The sequence below is a fragment of the Takifugu rubripes genome, chromosome 4, assembly GCF_901000725.2.
Source record: "Takifugu rubripes chromosome 4, fTakRub1.2, whole genome shotgun sequence".
NCBI classification, from domain to species: domain Eukaryota; kingdom Metazoa; phylum Chordata; class Actinopteri; order Tetraodontiformes; family Tetraodontidae; genus Takifugu; species Takifugu rubripes.
In genome coordinates, this window is record NC_042288.1 from 1571172 (window position 1) to 1593579 (window position 22408).

Here is a 22408-nt window from a genome sequence, read left to right on the forward strand (position 1 = left end):
CGAGCGACCGGGAGTGTGTGTGTGTGTGTGTGTGTGTGTGTGTGTGGATGGGGGGGGCAGGTGAGGAGAAAACTGGGACTGAAGATAAACTAAAAGGAAACGTGCCGAGATGAATTTAGTCATCTCAAAGTAATCGAGCTTCGGCTCTCCTTAAATCAGCCGTCCTCCTGGGGACGGTCCTGGAAGCCGCCCTGGGAGAGAAACACGGAATTCCAGGGTAAAGCATCAGTGATCCGTATTGATCCGCTCAAATTAAAGCAGGAACAGCAGTTTAAGACCACTCGAACACAGGCCGAGTGGAGCGATGGCGGGAAAAAAAAGAAAAAACAGGTCAGGAGAGGCTACAGCAACAGATCTGGACCTGACTGACATCCTAGGTGTCGCGTTCTGTCGCACGTGTGGAGGAAAAGGACGAATCCCAGGTCCGAAACAAGCAGCCGCGGAATCCCGGATAAATGACCCAGCAGGGAAAATGCATCCCTAATCTGAAACAAAGTGACGGATATTTCCATTGTGTCATCTGCCATCAGTAACCGCCGCTACGTCTTCTGAATCCAACCTTTATTTCCATTTATTGATTAGCTATTTCCAGAAATTCCGGGATGCGGCATAAATCACGGCGGTACCTGGACCGCTCTTTGGCAGCGAGCTTCCGGCCTTCCACTTCATTATTCTGAAATCTCCCAGAATGCAGAGCGACGCGCGTTCATGATTGATCTCAAAACCACTGATTTTATTTCCTTTGAGGAAAATATTATGGATGGGTCTAAACAGCGCATAATAGGCCGGAGCCACGGCAGCGCCTGACCTGCCAACAATCCCGAGCCGCTCTCAAGGTTGGCTGCCTCGCCGGGAAATATTGTGCATTAATTTCATTTACTCTCCCCTCCAACATTCAATGGTAGAAGTTAATTAAATTGCTTGTCCATTGTGTTCATCCACTTACAAAGTTAATGATATTGTGCCGGGGAATTAAAGAGCGTTTTATAAAGCGCACGGGATGGGAGCTGGCAGGCACTACATTGCCCAGTTGAACCCTGTCAGTTGGCGGGCTTCTTGAGCCCCTAATTAGCGGTGAAATGGATGCTTCCATCTGCCAATTTCCTGCCACGCTCATCAGTCGTGCAGTTGCTCCTCTAACCTGCCCGGCCGTGGGGGTCTAAAGCAATAAAGCCATCACAATGACATCCCCCCCCCCCCCCCCCCCCCTTCCCCACCCTAAAAAGAAGTCAATTAAAAAAGTGAATACAATATATGTGAGGCAGATTCTTTGTGATGCCGAAACTTTTCTGATCCTATTTCCAAACCGTCCAGCCGGATAACCTTATTGGGGAAAACGCCCCCCCGGGGTTCAGCTTCTTTCGTCGTGGTTAAAGTGCTCCTGTCTGAACGGGACAGGCGACGTTCTGCTTTTCCTGGCGATCCAACGAGTCAACAACGGCGTTTCCAGATGTCTATTTGTGCTTAGCAACCTGTCACTGAAGAACAGGTCACCTCTGCCTGTCTGGGGGGGGGGGGGACCTGACGAGTTTGTGGTTGGGGAAAGACGGATGAATCCACCTCTTGTTGGAAATGGATTTAGTGTTGAGCAAATGTTGATGTTTTCACCACCTACCTAATGAGAAGAGCAGCGCTTCCCATCTCCTTTCCTTTAAAGTCAAATAAAAATATGAAGGAATGTTCAGCACTGATTCAGAGCCTGGACTGTTCTACTCATTTAGCAGGAGGTAAAAAAATGAAGGCAAAAATTGACAGAACTACTGGTAACCCCCGGCAACGCCATAAATATCGATGCCGTCGTAAATTGCTTTGTGCTCCTTGTGAACCTCGAGCGGTCCCAGTTTGATTCCAGTTTACTTTTTACCCATCAAAACCCGGGCAATCGTTTCTGAAATCATAAACTTTACAACTTTACAAAACAAGAGGGCGGTTTGAACGAGTCGGGGGGGGGGGGGGGGGGGATGTCCAGGAACGTGATCAAAAGAGCAGCGTTTGATCAGCGAGCCGGTAACACACCATCCTGGGGGGACCGTTGCTCAAAAAAAAAAAAAAAAAAAAAAAAAAAGGGTCAGCTTCCTGACTAAATACATCTGACATCTGCAATTGGCCATGAAAAGACTTTGTTCTTTCTTCAAAGGGAATAATCATTTGAAAGCAATCTTCAAATAAAGCGTTGATCTCGGAGGCCGGCGGGGTTAAATGGCCACTTTCTTTAAATAGCTGCGCCGTCTGGGATTGACAAAATCATCATTTTAAAAGGGGGATATGAAGATGATGAATATTTGCCTTATTAGATTGCTCCTAAAGATGAAAAATCAAAGCCTGAACAATTGAGGTATCCATTAGTAATTAAAGTGACATTACCTCCTCTCTATTTTCGGAGGCCGCCGCTCGCTTGCCAGAACCATTATTCAATTGTTTCAGATGCTGGGGGATAAAATGCCTTTAATATACTTATGCTCATTAATGTAAATCATATTTGGCTATGGATGTCCAATAATCAAAAAGAATATTTCAACTTATAATTCCCTCATCTGTAAAGTATTCCCATTAGGGGGAGCGGCCGATGTAAATGACAGATCTTTGAGTTCATTGATTTTTTTTTTTTTTCCCCCTTCTTCCTCATCTCTGCCGTTTGGAAAGGCTGCTAATGTTGTCATGGACTGTTCATCAATCTATATTATTATCTGATTTAATATTACGCCTATTCATGCGGCCTCATTTGTGAAAGAACTGATTAAGTTAGGATCATCCAAGACAGTAAGGAGAGCAGAAGGATTAGAATCAGACAGCACCCAGTCTGGTTAAATCAAAGGAGCTCCTCTTCCTTAATTATTTATACTAATTCCAATTCCTTTTTTTTTTTAAACCACACATGAGCTTGTTTTACACGATCTTTGGTTGGTGGTTCCTTCATTAGCACGACACCGGAGCCCAGAGGTTACACACAAACAACCACGCTTCGAGGTTAAGTGACCATTGACGTAGGCGAAGTCCCATAATCAGTATTGAGCAGAGCACCTGTCCCGAAGGAGCCCGGGACCGTCGTCAAAGCCGTGATGTCAGCAGGAAAAGTAATCAGTCAGCTGCTGTCCAGAGGCAGCTTTGATTGTGTCCCATGCTGCCCGCCGCTCGCTCCGGCGGCCTTGTAATGACAAAGTGGCATCCTTGGCTGCCCGGTGAGATACAGCTCCATCGCCTTTAATGAAATATATCAGTTTGCTGCATCTTCGAGGCATTACTTTGTCACTTGTGAGGAGAAATGTATCGGAGGGGGCCTCATTTCTCTATATCACGAGCCTTCCTGCTCCCTTAGTCCAAACACAACTCTTCCGAAATGAAAGCAACGGTGTCTCCATCATGAGCCGTCCGGTGAGGCATCTGTGAAATATGACGGCCCCCCCCGCCGCGCGATCGATGGCGCCTTCCGGTATCTCCCCGGGGCCCAAAGAGCAGAGCGTTCTCCTGAAAACCCAACTCAAGAACGGCGATGCGGGTTCAGTTCTGAGGTCACATTTGGGAGAAAAAGATGATTTTTTTTTTTCTTTTCCTTTCTCCCCATTGATGTATTAAAAAAAAAAAAAATAAGCTGCTTTCTGACTGTATTCTGTCTGGGTATGAGCAGAGGCGTTCTCCCAGCACAACAGTGACCACAGGAGCGTGAAGCTTTAGAGGAGTCTGCAAAAACACACGCGGCAGCTCGTCTCAGGCTAAGACGCCAGTCCGGTGGCTCTTTGTGGCCGTCTTTGTCTTTATGTAAAAACCAATGATGTGTTATGTAAAATTCCCAGAGGCTTGATTTAAATGGTTGGATATCCTCCATGCTAGCTTAGTTATACTCCAGTGCATCGCCCCTAAGAGCACATGGACGCTGCATGAAAAGCAAATGTAAATGCAGCCTCAGCTTCTTAGATAACTGAAATTATGTCATGGCTCCCCCCCCCCCCCTCGTATTGTATTATTATAATAATACATTTTTAAAAAAAGAGAGCGAACAACGGGGGACTTTTCCCGCGCAGATGTTTCTTTTTATCGGTACAATCCCAGCATCCGGCCTTTTCCGTCTTAGAGGCGGCTTTAAGATGCGAGCGGCGAACAGAGGTCTGGTGCCAGGGGTCGGAATGGCAGCCCGCTCTCCTGTAAATATCTCACCCGCAGAAACGTGGGAGGAAAAGAGGATTTGGAGGGGCCCCCACAGGTCGCTCGGCCCCTTCTGAGCGCTCAACAGATGACCCAACACCGTGTTGTACATCAATAGGTAACAAGGAAATGCAGAATTGAGATTTCGAGATGAAGATCGTGGATGTGGGGTCATGCGCCACACATAGAGGAGCCCAGAATGTGGGCATGATGGTGGCTTCATGGTGGTGGGACCTGCTGGACGTGTTTGAGCTATTACCGGGTGTGTGCGTCACCATGCAGAGTTGTTTTAAATGCATCGGGTGGCGTTCGCAGACCGCCCTGTCCACAGCGCCGCTTTATCGCCTCCTTTTTCCTCACACAAAAGCGTCCTCTGTCAAGAGGAGAGTCCACGAGCTCTTTGTGCCATAAAGAGAGCTCTGAGGCCAATATGTCAGCTATTTCTTGAAGGAGCATTTCTTTTTAGAAAAGAAATGTCATTAGGCAGTTAAAATGAAGAGCCCAAATTCAACCAAAAGAGCGTAACACCTAATCTGATTAGAGGGCGCTTTAACGACTTGCTAATTAGCTACAGCACGGAACACAGGGCGCCATCGTAGCGCGAACTTGTGCCCGGACGCTGCCGACTGGGTCATTTCTGTGTTCGATTGGCTCCCACTCGAGAAGCATTACTCGCTGAAATATGGTCATGCTTTGCTAGGGTACGTCTGGGAAGCCATGTTTCAAACGAGGCCGCTCGCCGCTGTCAGGTCGACACGGCCCGACGCGCGACATAAAACAAAAGCAACAAAACGGAGCAACGTCGGGGCGAGCGAGCGGAGGCGCCCGTGTATCGGCCCGTGTTTGCTTGATCAATCACGCGCGTTTTAGCGCGGGCAGGAAACTGCCGGGGAGACAATAGATCAAAAGCTAATCCATGCGCTGGCCTTTAACGAACCCGCGGCCAGTTTCATCAAGCAGACTCGTGAGATCGCGGAGAAACACGCTGCCTTTGTGTTTGCGGAGCGCCGCCCCTCATCTGCTCACGCCCGTGTGCCTGTGACCTCTACAGCCGTACAGCGACTGCATTAATTTTCCGAACAAAAATCAATCGGCCGTGGAATAGGACAGGAAGGAAGGCCTTCGTTATTACACCCGGCAGACACGCCCTCCGGCTCGGAGCGCACGGGCCCTTTTATGGCTAATAGTTTAACAGGGAAGGCTGCTAGGGGACAAAGAGATTATTTAGTTTCCTTGACCCCATAAATGAGTCATTCCAAATAAACAAACATACGTCCGGTTTAATGGCATTAGAAAATAAAGGCCTGGCACAATTTTCAGATTATTTGATGGGAGCTTCTTCTTGCATTAATCACAAACAAGGAAGCATATGAGACTCATTGAAAGATGGGTTTGCAGTGCTGATATTTAGGGAGGAAAAGAACTGGTTGTGTCAAGGGCAGGAGAGGACGCGTGACATTCCCAGCCATGTGTTCAGCTCATCTGGACTTTCTATTTATATGCCGACGGCTGAAAATGCTTGTAATTATCCTTATAATTACCTTCAGAGGTTTGACATCATATTTGCTAACGGACAGCAGGTGAAAAAGAGTTGGATAACGCAACAAAGGCGCGTTGCGTTTGAACGAGCTACCCCGGCACTGGCGAGGCCTTTGAAGATCTGCATAAAGTGCACGAGAGGGCAGGTACAGAGTTATGACAAAAGCTTGTGATGCCATTATTCTGACAGCAAACTGTGGATCATCAGCTCCGAGGGGGAAGTGTGGCGTTCAAAATGGCCTATGTGTTTAAGATGTGCTACACAATACCTGCTAATTCTATTAAGTGCTCCTGTGGTGCGGCTGCGTGGTTACGGGGTGATGTAAATGGACGGCTGGTTGACTAAACATTGCAATAGCATTAGAATAAGGTGATTGGATGACAAAGTGAGGAAGAAGGCCCGAGCGTGGCCACCCAAGGTCTTGCCAAGTCCATTACCTGTATTGGAGATATCTTGATATCTGTCATGGGGAGTTGCCAGCCAAGAAAGAAAAGAGCTTGTTGTTTTGTTTAGCTTTCATTGTCAGGATGGCTTCCACCTCGCAGCATCCCCTAAGTAATGCAATCAAATGACCCCCCCCCCCCCTTCCCCGCCCAAACATTCCCCTCCTCTTTCACTTTGCTGCGAGACCTCTGAGCTGCTTTTATGGAACAGCGGGAAGCTCCAGGAGAAAGCCCAGACCTCGGGGCCAAGTCAACAGCGACTGATCACATGACAGTCATGTTGCTTTGTTTGGCTTTCATTTCCTGACGTCCTTGGGGAGAACAAGAAAGAAAGATTTGTAGACAAGTTTATAAAAATCACGCACCACTTTTTTTTTTCCCCCCAGAGTTTTGAAGCAGTTGAAAAAGATCTGTGCACCTAGACCCAAATGTGCTGCAGTACACGCGCCAGCCAGTAGTTGGCAGTAACGGACCAGACAAATAAGGAAGAGGTGGAGTTGCTTTCCAAACAACGCTAAACTAGAAAACCAAGTCTTGCCAGTCTTCTACGTGCACGGTCGCCTGCCGTAGAGTTGCGTATACAGGGATGCCGCCCTACAGCCGGTTTTCATATCACTTTCACACCACTCCGGTTCCTGGTGCAAACGGAGAGTTCGTCCGTAAACTTTTGCATTTTTACCCAATAAAACTCCCAAACAACCGGTACAACTACCAGTGCAGGTGTGTGGGGAGGGAGTGAAGAGGAGAAGAACATTAAATGCTCTCGGTAGAGCTGTGTCTTCAAGAGATTTTTGAGTGGCGCCCCTGCTGGGACGGAGCTCAGGAGGTCCTTGTTCCCCCACCCTGAGAACAAGGTGTGACACTAGTCTGAACTGAACACACGGCTTCAGACGAGGGGTAGATGGGTTCCAACAAGATTGCTCAAGTTACAGGGAGCAGATCCGGCTGTGGGTCGGTCATCAAACACGATGCTAAGATTTCAAACGACGACAAGGCGTCGCTTATTTCATCCAAACTTGTTAAATCGGGAGAAAAAGACCACGTCCGACACCAGGAGGCAGGTCACATCTGCCACTTCATGAGTCTGATAACTGGACTCTTACATTCCAGCAGGAAAACCCTCTTGGCGTTCACAGATGCTCCCTTTGTCTCGCAAAATAAAGACTGTAGCTGGCATGTCCCAGGCCTTGTTCATTCCAGGTCTCTCCCTCGTACATCCGCTGATTAAACCCGCTCGTGTATAGTGCGATTGTTTGAGTGTGTCCATTGGAGACACGTGTCAAAAGGTTGTTTCCACTGCTGTAATTACTCCCCCGTGCAGTGCCTTACCCAGAGAGCCACGCGCTGCCTCCAAGAAATTGCTTTGATTTAATGTAACAATTCCTGCCCCTGATCTCTACCAGATGTGCCTGACACCGGGCGTGGGGGGGGGGGGGGGGGGGGGGGGGGATCGATTCTGAAAGAAAACTGCCATCTTCCTCAGATGGGCTGAGAAAAATCACACCTCGGTAGTCCCCTGGGGGGAGGGTGGAGCTGGTGGCTCCCTGGAGGAGCCTCAGCCTTGATGCCAAAGGCCCCCAACCACAGGTATGGGCTAAAGAGGACCCAGGAAAGGGATGGATACATATATACACTTAAGCAGGAGAAAGGTCAGCCAGCCTGAACGCGGCAGGCAAACAGGCAGAGATGGTCTGGGGGCACTGGGGATGAATCACAGGAGAATTGGTGCATGGCAGTGAATGAATAACCCACCACGGCTCCCCAAACCCCATTATTTCCTTCCTCCTCTGATGGGGCTTGAAATTCATGTCTGCGCATGCTGCTAGTTCATTAGAGCGAGGATGTCATTCCTCTTCTGGCTGCAGGAGGACAGGCCAGGCAAGCCCCAGGAGGACCGGGCCCTGTTTAATTCCACATCAACCGCTCCACTGAGGGGCCTCCGTCTCAGCTTGTATGATCAATACTATATCAGCGCAAATTAAAATGACAATTTTAAAGTAATTAAGCACGTTAATGCTCCATTTAAAAGGGATTATTTGCACAGGCAGAGACCGATGGCTGCATTTGTGCGATGGCGTCTGTTTGTGGCTTCTTTTTTATTCGCAGCTTTCCGTCTCTGAAGAGGAGCGGGGGGGAATGATGAACCGTGGCCACAGTGACAGGTAAAAATCTTTGAACTGGCACCGTCGCAGTCACCAAGAGGAGGTCTCAACCAAAGCGGATTAACTCTCGACCCATGCCAGCCCACAGCCCTCTCCAATTTCTGAGCGGGATAACCCAATTGCTAAAATCGGATTTGGACAACCAAACCCAATTAGGGCCATATTAGATGAACGGTGGGAGGGAGGGAAAGTAGAGGGGGGTGGACAAGGTGGGAGAGGGTGTAGGGAGGGGGTTAAAAAGAAACATTACACAATAAAAATGCACTTAACTATAGAATGAAGCCCCGCAGTAACTGTGATTCGATTAGTTTTGTCTCCCTCCTGACTTGCTTTTGAAAGGCTATTTAGAGTCGCGCTAGGAGGGAAATAAATGGGAGCAACGGTAGCATCCCATGGCTGCGCACGTGCGTGCGTGCCTGTGTGTGCGTGTGTGTGGTCTCCTGTAAAGTAAGGTGATGTGTAGGTGAAAAGGAAATGAAATGATCACATTGTTGGTTATTATTATGACAGGCTCAGGAGCCACAGAGGGAGCCCTTCGCTCCATCCAGGCCCCCGTTCACCAATTACACCCCATCAGATCAGCGCGGGGCCACGCAGGGGCCCCAAAGCTACACCTCACCGCTTCAATAGGGCTCCCAGCATCATTAGGGACGGGTCTGGCATTTTTAGAGCTGCTCTCTGACATCAAGAACGACTGAATGCTAAAGGGTCGACCAGGGCGACCATCTTTCCAAAACGATCCCCGCACGGTGATTTAATCCGGTGAAAATGTGACCACACCCAGACGGCGCGGGACGCCTCCGAGCAGGCAAAATGAATGGACGGCATAGGTGTCGTCATCAAACGGGTCGTTGCGTAACATTCCCACCGTCGGGCCGCGTCTCCGTCTCCACTTGGCATTTTGGATGGTTAGAAAAATGTAACGCGAAAGCAAATTTCAAGCTCATTTTCCCCGAAATGAACACAGTAATGCTGCGAGCTGTTAAAGCAGCGGATTGAGGGCGGCGTGTCCTCAGCGGCGCGGGCCAATGAATTATTAAATACATGCCAATAGTGAACAGACAGAAAGCATCCCAGCTGAAAAACAAGGGCGGCCTTTGGGTATTTAATTAGCAGGGTGGGCAACGCTCCGCATGCTTGATAACCGGGGGTAAAGGACACGGAGGGGCTGGAGCGAGGCTTGGCGTGGGAGCGCTCCGCGTCCGAGCCGTCTGATCCATCACGCCGCCTGTTGACTGGTGTTTGCACAGCCAGCCCATATTAATTACCAGCTCATTTGGAAAAGGGGGGTGTCACGGGTGGAGTGTGGACGGTGGGCGTTACGTCCTCCTTGATCAATGTGAGCAATCACTCCAGGAGAACTCCGCCGAGGGTGATTAAGGTCAATCCAGCCGCTGTTGATGAGATTAGTGCTCAGAAACTAAGGTTGCCGGCTCCCCAACAGCAGGAGACACAGGCTGCCCCCCCCCCCCCGAACGGACGCTATCCTGCATCCTCCGACAGCGATCTGTATCACTGGCATCCATAGAGGTGGACGACCAGCAGCATTCGCAGCCCGCTGGACAAAACCACCAAGAACGGCGCCCAAAGGCAGAAGAAGATCTGTAGGAATATAAACTCTGTGATTCAGAGTAGTCAAACTAGAAGATGATCCTCAGATTAAGCCCTTTTCCATTTGAAATATATATCTATCCTATAATGTATCAGCTTAAAAAGACATGTTCTACAGTTTGAATACGTGGGATTGAATAAAAATGTGGCTGATATGATATTGTTTCTACTCTCCTTTCTTTTCCAGATAAACGTGTAACTGCAGCCTCCTTCTGGAGGTTTGGGTGTGATTTACCTGTGTGTGTGCTGAGGGGTGTGTGTGTGCTGCCGGTGTGTGTGGGGGGGGGGGGGGATTGATTTCATTCCTTGGAGACTACGAGAGGAGAGGGCTCAATGGGCCAAAGGATTATGCAAATCAAAGCTGAGAGATTAACTAATGGCAGGATAATGGCCGCCGCCGCCCAGGGTCAGCTGCTCTGTGGAAACGAAGCAGCAGCAGATGAATCAATGTGTTTTGAGAGTGTGCAGGTAACACACACACACACACACACGCGCGCGCGTGCACGCACGCCAACGGCAGCCGGCAGAGAGCCCGGAGAGATCCATGAGGACTCAGCTGCCCGTCCAGTACGACTGGTCCTCACCCTCCATGCTCGGTCAAATATCTCCATCCAAGCAGATCGAGGGTCCTGGTGGACAATCGCCACGAGCCGCGAGCGTCACGCCGGCCTCGGGACACGCCCAGGAGTGGGGACGCGCCGATATGAACCCCCTCTGGATGTATGAGGAGAAGGTGGGCGTCAAAGTGCAACTAAACGGAACATCCGCTCTCTTATACATCAGAATACCAATTTTGAGTGCGATTTCAATTTCAGGTGGGAGCGGCTGGGGGCCCCCGCCTGCCCGCCCCCCCGCGCCTGGCCTCTCCCCTCTCATTTTCATTCCTGCCCACTCGGCGTGGCCATTTATCAGGACCCGGGCAGAGGACACCTCCCGCCTGCTCACAAATGCATGGAGCAGGCAATAAAATTAACCTTGTGGCAATTGTTTTCCCACCCGTTTGATGGCCCCGTGTCAGCTCATCTGTTACGGCGAGGAAGGAATAAAAAAGTCAAGCCGGGATGTGCAAAAAATTACGGCTCCGAGATCGCGGGGGGGGGGGGGGGGGTCGGCAGGATGGGAGGGGGCTCACCTGAACACAGGCGAGCTAATGCCTGATTATAGAGTCACAGCCTGATCGATCGGGGTCGGGGAGTCGCCCTAAAGACAGAAAGCTTGTTGATTGTGTCTGGAAACACTAAAGAGTGTCAGTTCGGTGGAGGATTATTATGAATAAGACTTAACATCAAGACGGTGGGCGTTTATTTCCCTTCCGCCGAAGCGGTTATACGGCCGGGCGGGGACGGGCGGCGCGGGGGGAGGAGGGGGAGGGGGATAAAAATCCTTCAGAGGGTGTTTATTTGCTCTCAACACCTCCTAAGCGATCAATATTTTTAATTTGGGTCCGAGTTATTATTTTTCACATCACCACGCCAGGGAGCAGAGTAAAGTGGCTCATATTTTAGCCCTAAAAAGATCGATATGACAGGCTCACCTTCACTCTGCCCCCTCCGTGGCTGAAGGGGGGGGGCTGTTATAATGGACGGTGGAGAGGAACGCCAGACCCGCCCCATGCTGGAATCACATCATTATCTGTGGCTGGAGACCTCCAACACAACATTCCACCCCCCCCCCCCCCCCCACACACACACACACACACACACACACACACACACACACACACACACACACACACACACACACACACCTTGTCTAGTCTTGCCAGAATCTCAGATTTGGTCTTTCTCCCTACAATGAGGTTTAAAACAGCTAAATTATTGTCAAAACTGCAGCGGCAACCAAAGAGATGAAAAGGTAACCGTGGTAACGACACTTGATTCTTTCATCAGGTCCAATCAGGCGGCGAGAGAGGCCTGAGTCTTGTCTAAGAAGTTCTGTGGGCGTTGGTGGACATCTTAAAGTGTGTGTGAGAGTAGCTCCTGCCCAGTGTGTGTGTGGGGGGGCAGCCGCTTGGAATCAATGCATCAATCATTCAACCTCTTTACACAATCTATTAATTATATCTACATTTTCAGTCAAAATATTCCCAGGCAGAGAATGCCCACTCTCCCCCTCATAACTTATATCTGATGGCAGATTCATTGATTGTCACTCAACTCATGTCCTCAGTGTGTGTGTGTGTGTGCGGTTTTGTCACCCCCATGCGTGGTGTGTGCACTTATGGCCGCCCTGCGGGCGTGACTGATGGCCGCGGAGAGTTATGGCGTGCCGACGTTACGCGCTGACATGTACTCTATTCAAGTGGCCTCTGTTGGTGGCGTACTTCGCGCCGTATTGGAATAAAAGCTCTCTTGGATTAAGTTAGCAATATTTTAAGGAGTTTATGTGTCGGCTGCGGCCTTCTTAAACACGGGGAGAAGGGATGATGTCGCTAGTTAACCTCTGCGTGTAAAACCAACAGGCGGAACAGCCGACAGCCTCCCCCGATGACCCCACTTTCTCTACAAGCTGGTTTTTGTTTCGTCGTAAAAATATGGAACAGGTGAGTGGTGCAGATTGCATTAAAAAGGGCAATAAATGGGAGTATTTCTGGGCCCTGCAGTAAACTTGCTTACAGCCAGAAGCCGTCATCGCAGAGGGACACTAAATGTTCATAAATTCCTGCGCGGCCGAGGCGGTTGGGGTGATTGCATTACGGCTCCCAACAAAGAGAGGAGGAGCTGCTGGCAGCCCCTGACGGGAGCCGTCCACGGACAACGGCGGGGGAAAAGCAGTCAAAATGGACTCCCAAGCATTTCCTGACACTGGCAATTTAGCCGAATAATCGCCCTTTCAATCGCAGATTTATCGCCATTAAACGTAGAGGAAGTGGGCTGTTGAAAGGCGGTTTTAGGGGAGTTTGAAGAACCTTCAGCGGATTTCCATTTCCAGGCTTCGGAATTCTTCCTGCTCCCGGTGTCGGCAGGCAGCCCGACAGAGACGGAGCCGTTCGTGTTGAGAAAAGAGGCCATGTGATGTGATTTGGATCATGAGATGTTTCTGTTCCCTCTTCACACTTTTCCAACAACAGCTTGTCTGTTTCCTAGTTTTCATCCATTGAAATATTCCAGGACTTTGGAGGCTTCATGTTTTCATGAACTCCCCGGTTTCTTCCACGATTAAATAGATTCTTTTTTCTTATAATTCACTTTACTTGTCTTTAAGGACTTTGAATGTTGCCCTCTCCACCAGATTCTTTGCACACAAGCTTATTTACTGCATACTAATGACCTCCATCGCCATATTTCCTCCTGAAAACTCCATATCGATACTCTACTTCCAGTCAAACAGCGGCCAAATGTCACGTCAATTCAAGCACGAAAACAACTGCGCACCTTCAACCGGCTGCATCTTAAAATAAGCAGCAGAGCGAAATGAGCCTCTAAATATCGCCGAGGAGAAGCTAAAACTTGCCAATTTCCTCTATATTTCTCTATATTTTCTGGTTAGGCTCCACTTTTTCCTCTTTACAATATATTTCCCTGTTTCTGTAAGTTTCTTATTTTACGCGGGTGCTCGGCACGTTGGTGCACGTCGCTCACACTCTCCGAGGGTGAGGGTGGAAGACACAAGCAGGAAGACAGGGGCGTCCCGTCAAGCCTTGGAGCCTGATTTATCCCCCCCCCCCACCCGCTGCTCTACTTCCTGTCCTGCCTTTAATGTCCCATTAAAATGCCCTGGAACAACTGCAGGCCGCGGAGGCAGCGTGTGCGCACGAGCGTCTCCCTCTGTGGATGCCGACGGCTTGATTACACCGTTTGACAGCTCTGTCTGTGTCTAAGTGCGCGTTTGCCTGTCACGCTCTGCGGACGCCGGCGTGCCAGGATGTGGTAACATTAGCGCGAGTCATTGCAGATGACACGGGCTGCGGCTCCGGGGCGACGATAAATATTAATGGCCAACGAGTGAACTGGGAGTTGAGTTATCAGGGCGGACCTTCCTAATTGACATTTTACCTGCTGTATACCTTAAAAGGGCTGTAAAACAGCAGGCTGCCGTAGGGGCGAGGTGTCAGTCAAGCGCTTCCCCCACCGACGCCGCTTCCTCTGGGAGCAGCAGAGCAGCAGCAGCAGCAAAGCAGCAACAGAAGCAGCAGCAGAGCAGCAACAGCAGAGCAGCAGCAGCAGCAGAGCAGCAACAGCAGAGCAGCAGCAGCAGATTAGCAGCAGCAGCAGCAGAGCAGCAGCAGCAGCAGCAGCAGAGCAGCAGCAGAGCAGCAGCAGCAGAGCAGCAGATTAGCAGCAGCAGCAGAGCAGCAACAGAGCAGCAGCAGAGCAGCAGCAGCAGCAGAGCAGCAGCAGCAGCAGAGCAGCAGAGCAGCAGCAGCAGAGCAGCAGATTAGCAGCAGCAGCAGCAGCAGAGCAGCAACAGCAGAGCAGCAGCAGCAGAGCAGCAGCAGCAGCAGAGCAGCAGCAGCAGAGCAGCAGCAGCAGAGCAGTAGCAGCAGAGCAGCAGATTAGCAGCAGCAGAGCAGCAGCAGCAGCAGCAGAGCAGCAGCAGCAGAGCAGTAGCAGCAGAGCAGCAGATTAGCAGCAGCAGAGCAGCAGCAGCAGCAGCAGCAGAGCAGCAGCAGCAGAGCAGTAGCAGCAGAGCAGCAGATTAGCAGCAGCAGCAGCAGCAGATTAGCAGCAGCAGCAGCAGATTAGCAGCAGCAGCAGCAGCAGCAGCAGCAGCAGCAGATTAGCAGCAGCAGCAGATTAGCAGCAGCTCGTCTCCTCAGATTCAGCATCAGTAAACACAGGAGGCTCTGAGAGGTAAAGTTCTTCCATCGCTCAAAGCTGGATTTGTTCCTGACCGAGTTCATTCCGGTTCACTTCATTACGTCGGAGATCGGTACATAAAAACAAAAGCGGCCACATTTTCCTCAAATTACACCTAATTTGATATTATCAAATTGGCAGTTTTCATTCGATTAAAATTCCAAAAAACGTCAAAAAGATTCAATTTTCCGTCACTGGAGCTGGCTGAAATTTGAGGAGATGAAACCCAGGCTGCAATGTTTCCACCCACAATCTGCTGATTATTTTCATGCTTAATCTATTAATCTCCTGGCTACAAAAAAAGAGACTCGGATCCTTTCGATTTCCCAACGCCGAGCTCATGCTCGCTCCTGTGCAAACGCTTCCGAAACCCTCAGAAATGAAGCGGAGACCAAGAACCGCGCCTTCCTTTTCGGACCCGACGGCCCCGACAACCACGAGGTCTTTTCACTTCTAACCACAGCTGCGTTCATCGGCGCCGTGACCTGACAGGATCCGGGAAAAGGATCCAAAACGCAGCCGCACAAAAGGTTGGGAAACGTGTAGACGACAAACAAACGTCCCCCTCCGGGTCGGACGCGCGGGGGAAAAAAATCGAAGTTCGAGAAAAGCAACACGCGTGATGTCATTCCATCGGATGTAAATGGCAAAGATGGCGGAGTCTATCCATGTTTATCCGGCTGAGTTTCAACGTCAACAACATGGACGGCTCGGCCCACGCGCCCCGTCCCAGCTCGATTTGACGAAAATAAAAATACAACACAAAGGTTAATCTACAGTCAAACACTGTTAAATAAACAGCTCATAATGCAGCGCTTATGTGCAATGGCAGATAATTATATTTCCTAAAGGCCAATGTTTGTAATTCTTTTTTGAAAAGAGCAAATGTGACTGGGTTGCTTCTGTGATTTATGAGCGTTCTGCAGAGGTTCAGTGTAGCGTAGGGAGACCGCAGGAGGGGAACCAGTCATCAAACTGGGCCGGGACCACGGGGAGCCGTCTCCCTGTTGGCCGCCATCTCCCGGCATCGTGCACATAATCACGTGACGCACCTGCGGTCGGTCAATGAAGCGTAACGGAGCATTTACCCGTGAGCAGTCAGCTGTGAGCGGCTGGCTCCACCAAGGGGCAACGGTAAAAACACCACAGCGCAATTAAAACCATTAAAGCTATAATGATGGCAAAGAAACACCCGTAAAATAACAGTTTTCATTAGCATCTAATCACAAGTTTTCTTCATTTAATGATTGATCATTTATGACAGAAAGAGTTATTTCTGTAAATCTACAGAAGAGGATTTAAAGAAAAAGATCTGGTAATACTAAGTTGCCTTTACTAATCTGAAAGAAGGAAGTTTAGCAATTAATTCACGCGAGTTAATTGCAGATGTGTCTTCGCTTCCTCCTCCAGAAGCGGAGCAATTATTCTCAGACACGTTGCGCCATCTACCGGTCAGTCGTTGTTACAACACGCGCATCTTTCCAACATCAAAACACTGAGTTCTAATTGATCAAATTAGAACAGGAACACTTTTGGAAAGTATCAAAATCCCTGGTTTATGCACATCTTGTTGTCTAAAAGCCACCATTTAGAAACTGAAGGACTCATCTAAGCTGGATCGACCCGATCTGATCGATAACCTGAACTCAAATCCAAATAGAATCAGCTCAGTGTTCAGATTAACTTCTTATTAGTTCAACCCACAAAAGCATTTCCAATGGAATAAACTTCTTCCCACAACACAAATCTGGGCCCTCGTCTCTGGGATGCAGCTGCTGCCACCTTGTGCAGATGTTGATATCTGCAGCCAGTAAAAACCAGCTACCAGCACTCACCGTGAAATGCTCCTGGGATTTGTAGTTCTTGTCGAGGTAGACGCGGGCTCTGTTGTAGTCCTTCATGGTGTCGCTGGACAACAGCTCTCTGAAAAAAGAAGAATCATTTCATTCAGTTCGCGATCATGCTCCTGCGCTATTTTATTACCATTATTTTAAAATAGACGAAACATTTTCCCAACACACAGCTGTGACGCGGCCAGTAGAGGGCGCCCTCTGCCCAGGTTAATATACCGTTTCCTCAGCACAGAGGCTGCCACCAGCCCCAAAGTACCATGAAAACATTGAAACTTACTTGACAAAGCTGTCCACGTGTGACATGGACGCCTCGTAGTTCTTCCCTCCCACCTCCTGACAATGCAATGCCAGGAAGTGAGGTCTGTACGTGTGCACTGCCTGTGAAGAGAGAGGGAGAAATAAACAACGGCGCACTTCTAATGTACATCCACCACAGCTCATTTGCTCACAATAAACAGAGCTAAATTATTCAGTGGAGCACAAAACCCACGAGCGCATCTGTCTGCAGTACAATAATGAACGGCGCCCTGCGACGCGCTACTGTATTTACACAAGACGGAGTGGCTGGCTAATGCAGGCAGAGGGCACTTAGTGAGTTGTTCCGCAAGCGTGATGTTAGCCTTTCCATCAGGGATGTGGTCACAGCTCCACGTAGGGAGAGCGAGGGCGCGACGGACGTGCCGAGAGGCCCGGAAAACCTGCGAAAACGGACTGAAGACGGCGCGTTTATTCAGTGTCAACTCATCTGACTATTACGGATTTGATGCATTCTAATTATGAATGTTACTATCGTTTATTTTAAAATGATCCTGTTTCGTTGATCACTGGTGTGTGGAACCAGTCATGGTTGCTTCAGGCTCAACTGTTGCCAGGTTTAAGGTCAGATACAGCTAGGTTCAAAATGACTGATAATTTATGCCCCCAGATTACTCCATAACGTGTACATCAGGCATGTCCAAAGCCTGGCCCGGGGGCCAATCACAGCCCGCGGTAAGATTTCATACGGCCCGCAACTTCAGTCTTCCAATGTATTAATGGCCCGCTGGCACTAACAGAATAAATAAATCACTAAAATGAAATTCCTCCTTTCTTGTAGATCTTGTAAAAGACAAGAGCAAAATTTACTTGTTTTAAACTTGGATGATAACAGACAACTTTGCATTACATTTATCAAACTCATGGAAATTTAAGGTATTCCATACAGTTCAGTGTTCAATGTTGTCTGACTCTCCAGATATGAATTAAAGGCAGAATTGTGTTTTTAGAGTTGTTCACGTCTGCCTGAGTGGCTTATATTTGGTTACACTGCCATTTGAAAAATAAAGAGAATTGTAAGAATGAAAATTGTTTTATAATAGTGTACATTTGCATGTAACTTTTCTGGTTAAAAAAACATCAGAAGGATCTACTGGCCGCCGGGCATCTTCACGTTATCAAATCCGGCCTCTTTGCAAAAAGTTTGGACACCCCTGGTGTACATACTCATAATCTATAGATGCATATCATAACATTAATACCGGAGTAACTCACACAACTTGATTCCTTCTGACCTGTTAATGATAGGATGTTTTGCTATATTATTGAAATGAGAACCTGCAGGCACAAGCTCCGCCCGTGCTCGCTGCGCAGCGTGCACTTGACCTCCCTCTGGCGAGGTGTTTGTGAGCGCCCCGTCAGAGGTGTTCAGATTGGTCGCCCTCTAATGGAAAATCAATACCCCGGAGTGATTTAGAGCACTCACGAGCACTCACAGGGTCGGCCTATAGATGGCAGGCAGACGCCATACATCAGTGTCACAGAGGGGGGGGCATTGGACCCTGGACCCCAGAGGAGACCTGCTACCTCACCAGGAAGTTACATTACGCTCACTGGAGGCCCAATCAAATAAAAGTAATGTATGGCAATAACGCTATGGATTTTCCATCAACCTATGGCTCCTCACTTAGCCTCGATGACCCCACGGCAGAGACCTGCAGCAGCGCAAACTCGGGGAGATTAGTGGAGCCATCAACTCGCCACAGGAGAGGTCACCCATTGTGAAGGAGCCCACAACTAATGTGACACCCTGTGTGTGTGAGCGCGAGCGTGTGCGCGCACGTGTCCTGACACACATGCACTTGACTTAATTGACTGCGGCCTATTTATCTTTCCAGGCTGTAAATTAGCGTATGCAAGCAGGCCGAAGGCAGGTGGCGATTTCACCAGGGGACTCGCTCTTCATGTTAGCTAAAACAACCAATTTACACACTAGTAACTTAAACTGGGCAGCACGCGTTGAGTTAAACAGGATAACGTTGTTAATTCAGCCAGCTGACCGTAAACGAGAAGGCTGCTAGTCTGAGTGAGGGAGGCTAACGCCTTCGTTAACCCCTTTTTAATCCCTCCATCTCACAATTAGCTGATCCGTTTCAACAGGTGAATTAGTTGAATTGGTTGGTTGTGTTGCCCACACTGGATTAGGTTTTTTACGTCCCATCAATGACGGTTCTGATCAATCTCCCCGTTTGTAGGTAGGGATGAGAGACACGCTCAAGTCTAACTCAGCAGTTCCCACATTTTAGACCTCCTCTCAAGTTTGGAACCACCAGACGAGTTCTTCCTAACCTTTAAACATCGTGTTGTGTCTGGTAGTGGCCAGTTTTTGACCAAAATCTGATTTTCTTCAGGTTTATTTTGCGCAAACGTGCAAAAACTTCACTTAACCTGGTGCAAAACAAACTATATTTTTTATATACTGGCTCCAAAACATGTAGGTTAATATAAAAATGCTTGAAATTTAAAGGCAGGAAATGACATCAGAGTGCAGTTTATGGGACTGATGATACGGCAGCCTGCTCGTTTATATCCGAGGTTTATCATTTATCCATCAGGTTTTCCCTGCTCTGATCAGTCGTAGCAGTGACAAGATTATTGACAAATATGTACAATAAACAACGAGGCTTTACATACAAGATGTGTGCGTTTGAAGGAGGCATGCATGCTTTTATTTTGACACTGACAGTAATCAGCAGGATCCAGCAGAGGGCGCTGCTTCATTCAAGGATCCCATGAAACTCATATGGCAACAATATGATGGGAACAGGGTGGTTTTAATGCTTAGTGGGGACAAAATAAGTTAAATGATCAGTGGGGGGGGTTAAAGGTGTGGGAGGCATTTGTTGATCCGGCTGTGAGTGGGGTTCTGTTGCCGTGGCCACTGGACCATCACCGACGTGCACGACAGGCAAATGAAGCTACTTTGCTTGTGTGTAAACGGCAGCGCTGATGCCAGATGTCGTCACAAAGGCAAATAAACGAAAGCCAAAAGCCGTCCTGGCACGCCTTCCCTGGAACAATCACGGCCCGGTTCTGATGGTCAGGACCTGAGTTTGGGTCATAACCTGGAGATGTGGTGTGTAACATTAAATACATCCCATCATCTTCAGAGCTACATAACCATCGCCTGAGGGTTTACTTCAAGATGTCGATGTTCAAGGATGAGACCCGGGACCCTGACTGAGACCCGGGATCCTGACTGAGACCTGGGACCCTGACTGAGACCCGGGACCCTGACTGAGACCCGAGACCCTGACTGAGCCACTGACCCTGACTGAGCCACTGACCCTGGCTGAGACCTGAGACCCGAGACCCTGGCTGAGACCCTGGGTGCTGATGAATGAAAAGGCTGATGAATGAAAGTCAGGAGTTAAACCAAATTTCGCCTAAAAACCACAAACGCCTCATCAACAGACGTGAGTTCCTCAGAGTGACGCCACCCTGGTGACGAGCACAGGAAGGAATCACACCCAGTCCAACAGCTCAGTTCCACACCTGCCAAGGTGCTAAACTGAATCGACACATTCAACATGGGGAGATCCCGAACGAGCCGTTAAAAAAAACAAAAAAAACATCAAAAACTCAGTAGTAGAACACCAGAAAAGAGAAGAGAGGTCGAGTTCATGAAGCAAAGATCAACCCCCAACCGGTGGGCCAACCCCAACACTGCAGGTGGTTCCAGCCGGCTGAAGGTCAGGGGGTGACCGCGGTAACTGCCGGTTGTTCCGTGAGTCCGAGGCTCCGGGCCTGCTCCCCTGCTCCCTGTTTGTTTTTCCCCTCCCTCCCCTGACGGCACATTAACGCAGTGCAAACAGAATTCCCCAACAGCCGTGACCATGACGCCTTTCCCCACGCGCTCCGGAACACGGAATATCCGCGGTGACGACAGAAACATCCAGAGCGGAGTCACCTGGCAGGTGACGCGTCCGGACGCACGGCCGATGGAAACAGGAGGGAGGAGCCACGTCTGTCCGGACAACGAAGGAGGTTAAACCGTTCCGGAACGGCTCCTGGAGGAGCAACTTTAATGGCCTTTAGATTAAACTGGTGCGGAGATGCTGAAAGTCCCCCAGGTGGACAAATCTGCATACGTTAAACCTGCGTGGGAACCAGATCCCCTGTTTATTCTACTCGTGTGTGTCCTCGCAAACATTCCCCGCGGCATTTTACCTTTATCACATTTACGCAACGACAGTAAAATAAAAACAGCTGCGCTTCCACACTGCCGAGGGGCAGAAATCGCTCTCTTGGGGCGATTGCGCGACGCCGTTCAGTGGAAGTGGTCCGACAGTCGTCAGCGTGAGTTCTGCTCTCCGTTTCGTGACGCTGCACATTTAGCCCGACGCCATTTGCGCCGGCAGGAGTCGCAGGTCTAACGGAAACTTCTCCTCGCGGCGTCAAAACACAGCTGCGCGCGAGCGTTTGCTTTATCTTCGGCGAACGATCTTCGGTCTCTTCCGCTGGCAGCACTTTCGTAAAGCAGCTAAGAGCTTCAACCACCTCACCAGTGGAAAGAGTTGTGGTTACCTCGGGGTTCCTATGTAGATGTAAAGCTAAGATAAGCAGCTCAGCCGTTGATAGACACATGACACAACGCTCTAGTCATTAAAAACGTCCTTTTACATGAATGCTGCATTGTGGGCCGTTGTTTTCAGCGACGTCTTGGTCGATAAAGTGACCAGAGGGATACGGAACAGCATGTGGTTTAGCCTCAAGGCTGCCGCTCACGGTCCCATGACAGCGCTTGGGATTACCACACATTCTAGAACTGTTCTCCTCTGGAGCACCCCAGGGTGGTGCTGGTAAAATGGGAAAGACTGGTGAAGATGGCGGCGCGTTGGAGGTGGCAACTGGGAAGGTTTTGGGTTCAGCAGGTGTGGAAGAGGCAGGTGCGTGGATGTGAATATGGTCGTTCATTGGCGGGTGATAATGGGTGCACAGCCGCTATATTTCAGCTAAAAACCGCCTGAATCCGTTACGCAATCACTCATAATTACACCCAAACAAGAAGAAGAAACGAAGACGACGGCGCCCTCACCTGGTAGAACTCCCTCAGCCACGTCTTCTGCAGATTTTCTGGCTGCAAAGAGGGGAAGAAGAAAAAAAAAGGTTAATGGTGCAAGGAGTTAATGGTGCAATTACCAGTGTGATTTCCAGTTCAACCAGTTTGGCGTGTGCGCATTTATTTGGCAGAACTACTGCGGAGCGCTTGGACTGGAGCTCGGCTCAGCAAGTGTTTATCTCTGTTTCTCTGAATTGGCAGCCTGGTGGCGTCTGACCGGGCCCTGGGTCAGGAGGATCTGGATCCTGTCTTCTGAGATACCGATCTTTGACATCTGAACAAAGCCAACAACGCACGCTGACGCGGGGGAGCGTCGTGCGTCGCAGGAAATTGCTTTCATCTAATTGGAGTATCTGTCTTTGGGGGTCAAGGGTCATATTCTCTCAAACGGAGGCTGCCCCCCCCCCCCTCTCCGTCTCTGTAAAAGGCCATTCCCAGACCAGGGCAGCTTTGGTTTGTGCCGTGGAAACAGAGGCATGGCCC

The 22408-nt window shown here is 49.4% G+C and overlaps 1 protein-coding gene across 3 annotated transcripts in view; it reads right to left on the reverse strand.

Annotated features, from left to right (window-relative positions):
• Positions 1-22408, reverse strand: part of inpp5a (inositol polyphosphate-5-phosphatase A) — a 90981-nt gene that overhangs the window by 48329 nt on the left and 20244 nt on the right. For all 3 annotated transcript variants that reach the window (XM_029834697.1, XM_011602854.2, XM_003963620.3), the window contains exons 2-4: positions 21902-21943; positions 16826-16926; positions 16531-16618 (exon numbers count right to left, since the gene is read on the reverse strand). In XM_029834697.1, the coding sequence (XP_029690557.1) occupies positions 16531-16618; positions 16826-16926; positions 21902-21943 (231 nt within the window). The remainder of the gene's footprint in view (positions 1-16530; positions 16619-16825; positions 16927-21901; positions 21944-22408) is intronic.